Genomic DNA, 15,514 nt, shown 5'->3' with positions numbered 1-15,514 from the left:
CTGCATTCCTTGATTCAGCCTGTCTCATCCGTTTCTCCTGAGGATGACATTTCCATTGTTCAGATGTTTCCGCATCCCTTGATTCAACATGTCTCATCCGTTTGTTCAGATGTTTCAGGTTCCCTTGATTCAGCCTGTCTCATCTGTTTCCCCTGAAGATGACGTTCCTATTGTTCAGATGCTTCTTCATACCTTGATTCAGCCTATCTTATCCGTTTCTCCTGAGGATAATGTTCAGATGTTTCTGCATCCCTTGATTCCACCTGTCTCCTCTGTTTCTCCTGAGGATGACGTTTACATTGTTCATGTTTCTACATCCCTTGATTCAGCCTGTCTCATCCATTTCTCCTGAGGACATTTCCATTTTTCAGATGTTTCCGCATCCCTTGATTCAGCCTGTCTCATCCGTTTGTTCAGATGTTTCAGGTTCCCTTGATTCTCCTGAAGATGAAATTCCTATTGTTCAGATGCTTCTTCATACCTTGATTCAGCTTATCTTATCCGTTTCTCCTGAGGATAATGTTCAGATGTTTCTGCATTCCTTGATTCAGCCTGTCTCATCCGTTTCTCCTGAGGATGACATTTCCATTGTTCAGATTTTTCCGCATCCCTTGATTCAGCCTGTCTCATCCGTTTCACCTCAAGATGATGTACTGTTGTTCAGATGCTTCCCCATCCCTTGATTCAGCCAGTCTCATCTATTTCACCAGAGGAAGACGTTTACGTTGTTCAGATGTTTCCGCATCCCTTGATTCAGCCTATCTTATCCGTTTCTCCTAAAGACGACATTCCCATTGTTCAGATGTTTCCGCATCCCTTGATTCAGCCTGTCTCTTCAGTTTCTCCTGAAGACGACGTTTCTATTGTTCAAATGCTTCAGCCTCTCTCATCCGTTTCCTATCAATCCGGGACTCGCGTTGTTCACTTGTCTCAGCTGCTTGAGACCGTTTAGCTTTCTTAGATTTTGGATTAACTTTGCCCATTAGATGGTCGTTTCTTGGGAGTCATTTTATAAAACAGTCCTTAGTATTTTGACCCTTAGTAATCAAGTCACATGGAACTGAGATCTATGTATAAAGAAAGCACAGATTGTGTGACTGCCTCACAGTCAGACTGTTCTAGTTGTCCATAGACAAACAGACCTATTATGTATATTAGATTGGATCAAACAGAAAAAAAAAACCTTAAAAATTAACTTTTATTAAATTTGATTAAAGTTACATATTGTATATCGATAAAATAGAGGGTCAGGAAATATGCAGGATGACAATGCACTAAACCCTGAAGTAAATAAAAACAGTGCAGAGGGGTGAAGGGAGTGAATTAGCCCTCACGGTTCCTGCCTTGCCGCGGAGGTTGGCACCCAAAGGATTCGATTTGGCAAGCCCGCTCAATGTAGGCAATCCCTATATGACCTCCTACCAAAACCACTACCATCATCCAACAATAAAGTGCTTATACAATAATTATGTCTGGCTATAACCTTATATAAGTACGGTAACTGCAAACAAGATAGATATCCGAACATATGCAATCATTTCTCTGTAATCTGGCGCTATATGAAGAAGCTCCGCTTCCATGATCAACCCGGGCTGGAGATCTCCTGATCTGAACCTGACCGTTCTCATATATGCTTATTACGATGTTGAGTTCAGGTCAGGAGATCCGCGGCCAGTCATTACGAAGAGGTCCGCACTCAGACCCAGGAATGGAGGAAGAGTAACGGCACTAAGGGTTAATGTTCTAGGCCTGAAAGATCAGCTCATAATACTAAGGAACTGGCGATCCCTGTGTCCAACTATAAAATTGTGGTCGTACCTGGCAGAGTACTTGCAGGGAGTATTCTTCAATCTCTGGAATGAAAAAAAACAAACCAAAAAAACCCACATTATTCCTTTTTCACTAGGCGGGGAATAGAGCTGGAGTGACAGAGGCTTTGGATCTACCATAGCTCTTCAGCCTCATTTCTCACTAATGGAGGATGGGACATGTAAAGATATTGCCGGCGTTGTCTTTGAAAGAGGTACACACTAATATATCCTGAAGTTACTTACCAGGAGGAGCAGACGAGTCCCCGTAGCCCTTCATGTCCAGGGCTATTACTCTGTAGCCAGCATTAGCCAAGGCCGGCAACTACAATGAAAATGGGAACAAATGAGAAAGTTTCTGGCCATGAACACACTTTTATAGCATCGTGGACACATCACTGACTGACTGCAGCGGTCACATTATGTGGTTCAGGACAACAACAAAGATGGCGTACAGGAAGCCATTCTTTGCAGTAATACACAAACCATAGCGGTCTGTATATGGTAGGGTTAGCGCTCCTCACCTGGTACCGCCACGAATACCAGCTCTCCGGAAAGCCGTGACACAGGCAGATCACCGGCCCGCTTCCCATCTCTACATAATGAAGCTTCACGCCGGGCTACAAGGAATGAGAAAAGAACGGGGCAAGGGTTACTGACGTAAATGAGAAGAAAACCACGCTCATTCCAAACTTCATCCTTCCTCATGGTCTCCTCCGAACCTTCCCAACCTCATTACTGGTGATACATTGTAGCCACAAGTAACTAATCTCATTTACTGCAAACATCACATCCGGGAAGAAACGTGAGAGTATAGCAGCGTGTATACACTGCAGAGAACTGAAGAGCCGCAAGGTTCATCAATGGAGAGGAGCTGCAGGTAGTAGGGATTAAGGGTCCTGACTTTTCTGCATCTCTAGAGATATCCGGAGATGAGTGACATTAGATGAACAGCTTAGGAGAACGCTATGGCGCTACGTCAGGTGCGGGAAACACTTCTATTTTTCAAAGCCGGTTATCTCAGGACACTCATGTAAGGATATATCGAGGAGAAGGAGGATGGCACAAGAGCCGGAGCGACGAGAGCCCCAGAACTAGTCAGAAACCCAGACAGACAACTGTATGAGTAAGAAACACAAGAAAACTTGTAACTTTCATTTTCTGAGTTTTGGGATTCAATAGCCATGTAATCAGATAAATAAAAGATAGATAATAGATATATTGATAGATAGGTAATAGATAGATGATAGATAGATAATAGATAGATAGGTAATAGATAAATGATAGATAATAGATAGATGATAGATAATAGATGATAGATAAAAGATAGATAATAGATAGCTAATAGATAATAGATAGATAATAGATGATATATAATAGATAGATAATAGATATAAATAGATGATAGTTATATAGATAATAGATAGCTAATAGAAAAATAAATAATAGATAGATAATAGCTAAATAAATAAATAGACAGATAATAGACAGAGAGATAGATAATAGGTGTATAACATCCAGGCAACCCAGAGCACAACATCCGGCCCCTTGCCCCCAGAATACAACATCTGTCCCCTCGCCCCCAGAGCACAAGATCCGGCCCCTTGCCCCCAGGGCACAACATCCGGCCCCTCGCCCCCAGGGCACAACATCTGGCCCCTCGCCCCCAGGGCACAACCTCCAGCCCCTCGCCCACAGAGTACACCATTCAGCCCCTCGCTACCTAGAGTACAACACTGGGCCCTTTGGCCTCGGTCTATAACATCTGGTCCCTGACCCCCGATGTATAACATTAGACCTCCCGATTCCAGAGCACAACATCCAGCCCCTTGCCCCCAGAGCACAACATCCGGCCCCTTGCCCCCCAGAATACAACATCCAACCCCTTGCCCTCAGAGCACAACATCCAGCCCCTCTCCCCCAGAATACAACATCCGGCTCCTCGCCCACAGAGTTCAAAATCCGGCCCCTCGCCCCCAGAGCACAACATCTGGCCCCTCGCGCCCAGACCACAACATGCAGCCCCTCGCCCCCAGAGCACAAGATCCGGCTCCTCGCCCCCAGAGCACAACATCCGGCCCCTTGCCCCCAGAGCACAACCTCCAGCCCCTCGCCCACAGAGTACACCATTCAGCCCCTCGCTACCTAGAGTACAACATTGGGCCCTTCGGCCTCGGTCTATAACATCTGGTCCCTGACCCCCGATGTATAACATTAGACCTCCCGATTCCAGAGCACAACATCCGGCCCCTTGCCCCCAGAGCACAACATCCGGCCCCTTGCCCCCCAGAATACAACATCCAACCCCTTGCCTTCAGAGCACAACATCCAGCCCCTCTCCCCCAGAATACAACATCCGGCTCCTCGCCCACAGAGTTCAAAATCCGGCCCCTCGCCCCCAGAGCACAACATCTGGCCCCTCGCGCCCAGACCACAACATGCAGCCCCTCGCCCCCAGAGCACAAGATCTGGCTCCTCGCCCCCAGAGCACAACATCCGGCCCCTTGCCCCCCAGAATACAACATCCAACCCCTTGCCTTCAGAGCACAACATCCAGCCCCTCTCCCCCAGAATACAACATCCGGCTCCTCGCCCACAGAGTTCAAAATCCGGCCCCTCGCCCCCAGAGCACAACATCTGGCCCCTCGCGCCCAGACCACAACATGCAGCCCCTCGCCCCCAGAGCACAAGATCCGGCTCCTCGCCCCCAGAGCACAACATCCGGCCCCTTGCCCCCAGAGCACAACCTCCAGCCCCTCGCCCACAGAGTACACCATTCAGCCCCTCGCTACCTAGAGTACAACATTGGGCCCTTCGGCCTCGGTCTATAACATCTGGTCCCTGACCCCCGATGTATAACATTAGACCTCCCGATTCCAGAGTACAACATCCAGCCCCTCACCCTTGGTGTGTAACCTCCGGTCCCCCAGGCCATCTGCCTATACTAACATGTGACAAAGCGGCTGCTGGTGCCGAGCTCACTGATACCAGTGCAGTCCTGTAATAGGAGCCACCGGGGTAACAAGTCTGTTCATGACTTTTCTTCCTCCTGAATCTTCCCCCATCACCTGTGAGTGATATTATTGAGAAGTGGAAGGAACCGCAGAAACTCAGCTACGAAGTAGAGACCCCGTAATGCTACAGAGTGGGGGGCAGAGTGAAGAGGAGCACCAACGCTCTTCTGCTGACGCCATAACTAGAGTTGAGACCTCCTCAACTAGAACATCAGCACAAACACTGCATGCAGCCGTACATTACCAAGCACAATGTTGAGCGTCGGATAGAGTAGTGTAAAGCCGCCACCACTGGACTCCGGAGGAGACGTGTTCTGTGCAGTAACAGATCACACTTCTCTATCTGCGTCTGATGGAGGAATCTGGTTTTTGTGATTCCAGGAGAACGTTACCCCCTGACTGCATTGTGCCCCCTGTACAGATAGTGGAGGAGGATAATACTATGGGCTGTCATCAGGGGTCGGCATTGGGCCCTTAGCTACAGTGAAGGGAAATCTTAATCCTTCAGCACAAAACATTGTGGACATTGTAGCTTCAGCTTTAAGGGAACATTTTCACAAGGTCCATACAGATATGGAGGGAAGAACATGAGCAGCCGCACAGAGCCCGAACCACAATGTCATCCAGCACCTATAATTGTGAGCCCCACCTTCCCCCCAGCATCAGGGTCTGACCCCCACAAATCGGCAAAAATTCCATCAGACGTCCCAATCATCTTGTAGAAATCCAGAGACGTTGGTACATTTCCTCTGTACTACATACAGTAGGGAATACAAGGTTATACATCCGCACTGTTCCTAAGGGTGACATGAATGGGATTTCTGTGGGTCGATGGCTCCTGCGGCATCACTGCCCGTCTCTGGCCTCACACCGTGGTATCACAGAACCATCCGTCCTTTCCTCTTCTCCGGATCGATGTGCTGCTCGCTGAACAGAGGATGATGGCTCCTCTTCATCCTCTCTTGCAGCATATTACCTATCACAGGGACAGATGGCTGTAAACCAGCAGTATACAGCATATACATTACTCACAGGGTCAAGGCTCGAACACCTCCGCAATAAATAGAGGGGGTCAGCATCGGTCCTGCTTTATATAAAATGCGCAAGAATTATTTGTGATATATGACATCAAGGCACCGATCTATGAAGAGCTAAATCCAAAATCCAATAATCCATCATTTACAGATATGTGCCAGAGAAGAGTGAAAATAAAATATCAATATAAAATGCTGCAGGCGAAGGGTGGGAGCGAAACGCGTCAGCACCCGTGAGAAGCCTCTGTCCTGGCCGTACAGGCAGGAGTTAATGAAAGGGTTACCGCAGCTTGAGACTGGAATCCTTATCAATGTCTGGCAAGTAATGCAGACTGCGGCCCCATCACTGGAGGACAGGTCTCTGCCAGCATCAGGACTGGTGACGGGGTTTATCTCTGCCCCTGATGCCAGTCGGCAGCTGCCCGTGTACAGCACGTTCTGCCGAGCAGCCGCCGCTTATCTGCTCCGCACTAATCACACAGAGACCGGCGTCCAAACATTCAGAGATTTTCACTTTTGCACAAAAATACATCACATCATAAAGGCTGATGGGAAAAAATATGTCCAAATATTCACAAATCAGCCAGAACATTAAAACCACTAGCCTAAAATAGTGTGAGCCCCGCTTCTGTGGACAAGGTAACTGATCCCTCCAGTTGTCTGCAGGGGTCCTGAGGTATCCGGCACAAACCGCAGCACATCCCCCTGTTGACCTTGGAATCTGGATTCTCAGTGATCACTTCTTCCATCGTCCCACCAGCCATTTCTGATGCTGACAACATTGGACAGAAGTCAGTATGGTCAATTGTGACCGGTCTGCAGAGCTGCAGTGCTCTGATCCCTTTCTATCATAGCTGCGATGCTCCGCATGTCCTGACCCCTTTCTATCATGGCTGCAAGGCTCTGCGTGTCCTGACCCCTTTCTATCATAGCTGTGATGCTCTGTGTGTCATGACGTCTTTCTATCATAGCTGTGATGCTCTGCGTGTCCGGACCCCTTTCTGTAATAGCTGTTATGATCTGCATGTCCTGACTCCTTTCTATTATAGCTGTGATGTTCTGCGTGTCCTGACAGCTTTCTATCATAGCTGTGATATTCTGCATGTCTGGACCCCTTTCTATCATAGCTGTGATGCTCTGCGTTTCCGGACACATGTCTATCATAGCTGTGATGCTCTGCATGTTCTGACACCTTTCTATCATAGCTGCGATGCTCTGCGTGTCCAGACCCCTTTCTAACATAGCTGTGAAGTTTTGCTTGTCCTGACTCCTTTCTATCATAGCTGTGATGCTCTGTGTGTTCTGACCCGTTTCTATCATAGCTGCGATGCTCTGCGTATCCAGACCCCTTTCTATCATAGCTGCGATGCTCTGCGTATCCAGACCCCTTTCTATCATAGCTGCGATGCTCTTCGTGTCCTGACACCTTTCTATCATAGCTGTGATGCTCTGTGTGTCCTGACACCTTTCTATCATAGCTGTGATGCTCTGTGTGTCCGGACCCCTTTCTATCATAGATGCAATGCTCTTCGTGTCCGGACCCCTTTCTATCATAGCTGTGATGCTCTGTGTGTCCTGACACCTTTCTATCATAGCTGTGATGCTCTGTGTGTCCGGACCCCTTTCTATCATAGATGCAATGCTCTTCGTGTCCTGACACCTTTCTATCATAGCTGTGATGCTCTGTGTGTCCTGACACCTTTCTATCATAGCTGCGATGCTCTGCGTATCCAGACCCCTTTCTATCATAGCTGCGATGCTCTTCGTGTCCTGACACCTTTCTATCATAGCTGTGATGCTCTGTGTGTCCTGACACCTTTCTATCATAGCTGTGATGCTCTGTGTGTCCGGACCCCTTTCTATCATAGATGCAATGCTCTTCGTGTCCGGACCCCTTTCTATCATAGCTGTGATGCTCTGTGTGTCCTGACACCTTTCTATCATAGCTGTGATGCTCTGTGTGTCCGGACCCCTTTCTATCATAGATGCAATGCTCTTCGTGTCCGGACCCCTTTCTATCATAGCTGTGATGCTCTGTGTGTCCTGACACCTTTCTATCATAGCTGTGATGCTCTTCGTGTCCTGACACCTTTCTATCATAGCTGTGATGCTCTGTGTGTCCGGACCCCTTTCTATCATAGATGCAATGCTCTTCGTGTCCAGACCCCTTTCTATCATAGCTGTGATGCTCTGTGTGTCCTGACACCTTTCTATCATAGCTGTGATGCTCTGTGTGTCCTGACACCTTTCTATCATAGCTGTGATGCTCTGTGTGTCCTGACACCTTTCTATCATAGCTGTGATGCTCTGTGTGTCCTGACACCTTTCTATCATAGCTGTGATGCTCTGTGTGTCCGGACCCCTTTCTATCATAGATGCAATGCTCTTCGTGTCCGGACCCCTTTCTATCATAGCTGTGATGCTCTGTGTGTCCTGACACCTTTCTATCATAGCTGTGATGCTCTGTGTGTCCGGACCCCTTTCTATCATAGATGCAATGCTCTTCGTGTCCGGACCCCTTTCTATCATAGCTGTGATGCTCTGTGTGTCCTGACACCTTTCTATCATAGCTGTGATGCTCTTCGTGTCCTGACACCTTTCTATCATAGCTGTGATGCTCTGTGTGTCCGGACCCCTTTCTATCATAGATGCAATGCTCTTCGTGTCCAGACCCCTTTCTATCATAGCTGTGATGCTCTGTGTGTCCTGACACCTTTCTATCATAGCTGTGATGCTCTGTGTGTCCTGACACCTTTCTATCATAGCTGTGATGCTCTGTGTGTCCTGACACCTTTCTATCATAGCTGTGATGCTCTGTGTGTCCTGACACCTTTCTATCATAGCTGTGATGCTCTGTGTGTCCGGACCCCTTTCTATCATAGATGCAATGCTCTTCGTGTCCGGACCCCTTTCTATCATAGCTGTGATGCTCTGTGTGTCCAGACCCCTTTTATCGTAGCTGTGATGCTCTGAGTGTTCGGACACTTTTCTATTATAGCTGCGATGAGCTTCAATGTGACTGTCTGACCTGTTGGAAGTATAACCAATGGGCCACAACCAGAGTTGATTCTCGGGGTGTTGGGGTCCTGCTCGTTGCGTGTCATCCCATCCCAATACAGCTGCATCGGCGATGTTTGTGGGGGCAGCTGTGATTTACACCATCATCTTTCAGGGATTTCTCTACTGGTAAAGTGCGGTGAGAAGTGAATCATCACGGTGACATCTCTATTAATCCCAGAATGTGCTGTGACACACGTGTGCTGTCTGCCATCGCTCATCACAGGAACACGGGGGGCTGCCTCCAGGAATCGGCTCCGCTCCTGTGATAACACTAATAATATCTCATCATCATCGCTGCACTACGATGTATAGGGCAGAGTGTACACCAGTGGAGCGCGGGGTCTGTATATATCATGGAGATGGCGGCTGTGTACTGCCCTCTATGTATACAGTATGTATATAGAATATGACTATGGAGAGGTCACAGCCATCAGCCAGAACAATAAAATCACAGCACCGGTCTGGGTCGGGATATACAGTATCTGGCAGAAGAATAATAGTCACCTCTGGAGGCCGAGGAGATTGAAGGGCATAGGATAGGGGTGCTCCCAGTATACGGCGGGTCTTGTGGGGGATTTTTGGTATGCAGCGGGTCATGTGGTGTGTTCCCAAATCAACTGCAGTATATCAGGAACCCCCCACAAGACCCACCGTATGCTGGGAACCCCACAAGACCCGCCATATGCTGGGAACGCCACATGACCCACCGTATACTGGGAACCCCACAAGACCCGCCGTATGCTGGGAACCCCACAAGACCCGCCGTATGCTGGGAACCCCACAAGACCCGCCATATGCTGGGAACGCCACATGACCCACCGTATACTGGGAACCCCACAAGACCCGCCGTATGCTGGGAACCCCACAAGACCCGCCGTATGCTGGGAACCCCACAAGACCCGCCGTATGCTGGGAACCCCACAAGACCCGCCGTATGCTGGGAACCCCACAAGACCCGCCATATGCTGGGAACCCCACAAGACCCGCCGTATGCTGGGAACCCCACAAGACCCGCCGTATGCTGGGAACCCCACAAGACCCGCCATATGCTGGGAACCCCACAAGACCCGCCGTATGCTGGGAACCCCACAAGACCCGCCATATGCTGGGAACCCCACAAGACCCGCCGTATGCTGGGAACCCCACAAGACCCGCCGTATGCTGGGAACCCCACAAGACCCGCCGTATGCTGGGAACCCCACAAGACCCGCCGTATGCTGGGAACCCCACAAGACCCGCCGTATGCTGGGAACCCCACAAGACCCGCCGTATGCTGGGAACCCCACAAGACCTGCCGTACGCTGGGAACCCGAGTATGTCAGTGACACCTCACCCTATTCGGTTAACCCCCTACAAGACCAGCTATATACAAAGGATCCGCCATATGCCAGGAACACCACCTAGATCTGTCGCATGCCAGGAACACCCCACAGGACCCGCCGTGTGCCTGGAACACCCCACAAGAGCAACGGTATTCTGGGAACACCCCAACCTATTTAGTTAAGCCCCCACAAGACCCTCCATATACAGAAGACCCTCCGTATGCTGGGACCTCCCACATGCTGGTAAAACCACACAAGACCCGAAGTATACCAGAAACTTCTCGGCATACAGCAGGTTTTGAGGGGAGTTCCCAGAATACGTCAAGTCTTCTGTACATGGAGGGTCTTGTGGGGTGTTAACGAAATAGGTTGGTGTGTTCCTGGTATATTCCGGGTTATTGTGCGGAGTTCCCAGCATACGGCGGGTCTTGGGGAGGTTCCTGGCATATGGCAGGTCTTGTGGGAGGTTCCCGACAAACGGCGAGTCTTGTGAGGGGCTCCTGATATACTGCGGGCCTTGTGGGGGGTGCCCGACAAACGGCGAGTCTTTTCGGGGGTTCCTGGTATACTGCGGGTCTTATGGGAGGTTTCAGGCATATGGCGGGTCTTGTGCAGAGTTCCCAGCATACGGCGGGTCTTGTGGGTGGTTCAAGGCATACGGCGGGTCTGGTGGGGGGTTCCCGGTATATGGCAGGTCTTGTGGGTGGTTCAAGGCATACGGCGGGTCTGGTGGGGGGTTCCTGGTATATGGCAGGTCTTGTGGGGGCCCAGCATACGGCAGGTCTTGTTGGGGGTTCCCGGTATATGGCAGGTCTCGTGGGGGTCCAGCATATGGCGGGTCTTGTGGGGGGTTTCTGGCATATGGCAGGTCTTGTGGGGGGTTCCCGGCATACGGCGGGTCTTGTGGGGGGTTTCCATCATACGGCACATCTTGTGCAGGGTTCCCGGCATACGGCAGGCTTGTGGGGGGTTTCCAGTATACTGCGGGTCTTGTGGGGTGTTCCCGGCATAGGGAAGGTCTTGTGGGTGTTCCCAGTATACTGCGGGTCTTGTGGGGGGTTCCCGGGATATGGGAGGTCTTGTGGGTGCTCCCAGTATACTGTGGGTCTTGTGGGGGCTTCCCGGCATACAGCGGGTCTTGTGGGTGTTCCCAGTATACTGCGGGTCTTGTGGGGGCTTCCCAGCATACGGCGGGTCTTGTGAGGGGTTCCCGACATGAGGCAGGTTTTGTGGTATGTTCTCAAAATATATAAAGTCTTGTGGGGTGTTCCCGCTAAATGACGGGTCTTTTGTTTGTTCCCAGTGTAGATCAGGTCCTGTGGGAGGTTCCTAGTGTATGGTAGGTCTTGTGGGAGTATACCCCATGTGACAAGTCCATGTGTTGCCCCTTTTTTCCCCTCGGACAGCACACTAACCCACAGAGTTTGACACACATCTGTTTTATGAAATGCCTCCGTGTCTCCGTGAGGCTCAGGCTCTACATCAGTCCTGTAGACCGGACTTGTATATGAGGACTCGTATAGGACTGATGACACGCAGGTGACAGGCTGGGATCTCAGTTTACCACTGATCCACGGTGGAGATACGACGGATAAAGTACAGACAGTCTATATACTACAGTGTTAAAGACCAGATGTAACATGGATGCTCATAGGAGAGAATGGTCCTGTGTGATGGATGGCCGGAGGCAGGACCCTGCCGTGTGCTCACGAGGCCTCTGTGAGTTTATGGCAGGAGTCCGGTCTGTCTATGGTGCCGATACGACATCTCTAGGCAGCGCTCCATAGATAAACGTTCACCTTCTCACGTTGCGGCGGTGACAACTCTATAATTGTCAGTGGCAGCGGGGGCACAACGTTACACTGTGTGCTAAGGACTCACACAGAAAGTGACGCAGGTCGGTCACTACGCAGACATCGCGCCCACTCCCCGATGGAAATCATACCTTGATGGGAACATATCCATGAGACACAGTGTCGAGGTCGGCAGCCGGCGGCAGCAAGTCATCATCCAGGAGCTGTGAGAACACAAGACGGAGCGTCATGCACTATCCGAGCGTTCTCAGCCACCGCGGGGTCCACAGCCCCGAGTATTCATTACCTGCACCCCGGACAATTCCTGCAGCTCCTGCAAAGCCTTCTCTGTGTCTCTGACCAGCACTGTAGACATCCCCAGAGCACGGGCCGGCTTCAGATTAGCACCGATGTCATCCAGGAAAATGGTCTGAAATAGAAAAGGGAACAATAATAATAATAACAATAATGGCGGGGACAGTCACATCTCTACAAGACAGGACTGGCCGAGAGTCAGCAGAAACCTGGGGCACCGTAACAGGAAGCAGAATAGTGAGTGCAGCTCTGGGGTATAATACAGGATGTAACTCAGGATCAGTAATGTAATGTATGTACACAGTGACTGCACCAGCCAAATAGTGAGTGCAGCTCTGGGGTATAATGCAGGATGTAACTCAGGATCAGTAATGTAATGTATGTACACAGTGACTGCACCAGCAGAATAGTGAGTGCAGCTCTGGGGTATAATGCAGGATGTAACTCAGGATCAGTAATGTAATGTATGTACACAGTGACTGCACCAGCCAAATAGTGAGTGCAGCTCTGGGGTATAATGCAGGATGTAACTCAGGATCAGTAATGTAATGTATGTACACAGTGACTGCACCAGCAGAATAGTGAGTGCAGCTCTGGGGTATAATGCAGGATGTAACTCAGGATCAGTAATGTATGTACACAGTGACTGCACCAGCAGAATAGTGAGTGCAGCTCTGGGGTATAATACAAGATGTAACTTGGGATCCGTTCTGCATTTAGTGATTACACCTTGTATGTACAATATATTCACTTTGTGGCTGAAAGTGGAAGTAGCCTTTAGATAAGAGGAGTATAAGGGCCAAGTAGAAGCAGTAGATATAAGTTGTAGACAATGACGAGAGTCCCGTGTAATACTGTAATCTGGTGAGATCACCGCTCACCTCTTCAGGTTTGGCCTCCATCATCTTCAGTGCGTACTCGTATATCCGAGTCTCTGGTTTCCTCATGCCGACGCGGCAGGATTCGATGACCAGGTCAAAATGGCGGCTCAAGGTAGAGAATATGTCGGCGGTGTGGTGTCGGAGGGGACTGTCATCCACCCAGTTGTTGGTGAGGACACAAGTTTTAAAGCCTGTATGTTGGGAAAGATGACGGCACGTGAGACGCTGCGATACAGGAACGCTGTCAGACATATCCAAGAAGACAGCGTACGGCCATCTGACCATGTGCGACATCTGGCTGTTTACACCAAGTCAGCGCGGTCACATTGTTCACCAACGATGTTGCAAAAAGCGAGATCTCGCGCTTTAACCTCATCCCACAATACAGAAGTTCTGCTCCAACTTTTGCTATGAAGTTATTCCCTTTCGAGGGATATCAGGAGATATTCTACGCAGTTTTGATAACGATTATTTAGAAACATCAGTTTGGGGTAAGAAACGCCGCTGCTTTTGAAGAATTTGACCGGTGGGCATACCCACACCTCCCCAGCTGCACACAAAACCACAAAAGTTACAAAATTTTGCACAGAAATGTTGCTGGTCTTACCGTGGTTTCTCAGCGTTGTGGCGGCTTTCAGGAACGGCTTGTTGAGTTCACCGGTCTCAAACAAACCATGGACGACCTGTTCCAGAGAGAAGGTCTCAGGGAGGGAAACTCCAGATTCTTCAGCAAGCGCCTGACATTCCTTGTTCATATCTGTAACAAACTAATCAGAGGAGAAATATTAGAAAATCACTTATGGCGGTAAAGATCATCCAGTGATCGTCAACGGCGGCAACGATCATCAAGTGATCGTCCGCGGCGGCAAAGAGCATCCAGTGATCGTCAATGGAGTTAAAGATCATCCAGTGGTCGTCAGTGGAAGCAACGATCATCCAGTCATCGTCCACGGTGGCAACAATCATCCAGTGATCGTCCGCGGCGGTAAATATCAACCATTGATCATCCGCGGAAGCAAAAGTCAACCAGTGATCGTCGGCTGGCAGCAACGATCATCCAGTGATCTTCAACAGTGGCAACGATCATGCAGTGATCGTCCACAGCGGCAAAGATCACCAGTGATCATCCACGGCGGCAACGATCATCCAGTGATCGTCCACAGCAGCAAAGATCATCCAGTGATCGTCCACAGCAGCAAAGATGAAGTCCAAGATGGAAGCTATAGCCAACCATTGCTTCGTGGGGACTTGGTGGGAGGTTGGGCAAATTGTGGCCAAATCAGGGCACCACTTCGATTGCAGAACTTAAATGATCAACAGCAGCATTTATGAAGTTAAGCAGCAGCGATCAGAGCCAGCTCCAGGTACTGCAGTTATTATCCAGAGCCTGGCTGTATAACACAGCTGACACTCAATACATGTAAGGGGCTCAGACTCAAAATGATGCCGGTTTAGGATTTTTGTGTAAAATTAAATTTATTTTTTTTTTTATCTTTTCCCTTTTAAAGGGAAAATTATTTAAAATTTTGCACACAACTAACATTTGCAAAAAAAAAAACAAAAAACAAACACACGTATTTGCTGAAAAAATTATTATTGAACCAGAAGTAAAAATCTGGAAACTGCGGCACCAAAGGCAAACATAAAAACAACAGAGAAAGAACAAACAAACAAACAAAAAAAGACAAATTAAAATCAGGCTAAGGCCATGTTCACACAGTGCGTTTTTTACCGCGGAACCGCGGCGGTTTTGCCGCTGCGGTTCCGCAGCTGTTTTCCATGCAGGGTACAGTACACTGTACCCTATGGAAAACAGGACACACTGTGCACATGGTCCGGAAATTAAAAAAAAAAGCCGTGCTGAATAGCTCCCGGAAAAAAGAAGGAGCATGTCAATTCTTCTTCCTGAACCGCAGCGGTTCTGCACCCATAGACCTCCATTGTGAGGTCAAAATCGCAGTAAAACCCGCAGATCAAAAATATATCTGCGGGTTTTACTGCGGTTTGTTGTGCAGAACCGCTGCAGCCGGAAGTGCGGGGAAGCCGGCGGAAGTGCGGGGCCGGAAGTGCGTGGGCGGAGAGACATGGAGGCATACCGGCGCATGGGGATCGTGTCGGCCGTTTGATTGATTTGGTATGTGTGTCTGTGTGTGTGTGTGTGTGTCTGTGTGTGTGTGTGTGTATGTGTATGTGTGTGTGTATGCGTGTGTGTGTGCGTGTCCCCATGCGACGCTAGTGCCACCATTGTGCTAAGTCGCCGTATGGACTACTACTCCCATCCGGTATT

At 49.4% G+C, this 15,514-nt stretch overlaps 1 protein-coding gene across 2 annotated transcripts in view; it reads right to left on the bottom strand.

Moving 5' to 3' along the window:
• The window catches only part of EPHX2 (epoxide hydrolase 2), a 77,579-nt gene that overhangs the window by 49,468 nt on the left and 12,597 nt on the right, over positions 1 to 15,514 (bottom strand). For both annotated transcript variants that reach the window (XM_077291788.1, XM_077291787.1), the window contains exons 3-9: positions 13,835 to 13,994; positions 13,228 to 13,418; positions 12,339 to 12,461; positions 12,184 to 12,255; positions 2,333 to 2,428; positions 2,055 to 2,133; positions 1,819 to 1,853 (exon numbers count right to left, since the gene is read on the bottom strand). In XM_077291788.1, coding sequence (XP_077147903.1) covers positions 1,819 to 1,853; positions 2,055 to 2,133; positions 2,333 to 2,428; positions 12,184 to 12,255; positions 12,339 to 12,461; positions 13,228 to 13,418; positions 13,835 to 13,994 — 756 coding nt within the window. The remainder of the gene's footprint in view (positions 1 to 1,818; positions 1,854 to 2,054; positions 2,134 to 2,332; positions 2,429 to 12,183; positions 12,256 to 12,338; positions 12,462 to 13,227; positions 13,419 to 13,834; positions 13,995 to 15,514) is intronic.

This window comes from Ranitomeya variabilis, chromosome 2 (assembly GCF_051348905.1).
Source record: "Ranitomeya variabilis isolate aRanVar5 chromosome 2, aRanVar5.hap1, whole genome shotgun sequence".
NCBI classification, from domain to species: domain Eukaryota; kingdom Metazoa; phylum Chordata; class Amphibia; order Anura; family Dendrobatidae; genus Ranitomeya; species Ranitomeya variabilis.
Note: the sequence above shows the minus strand (reverse complement) of the source record. Positions and strands in the feature narration are given on the sequence as shown.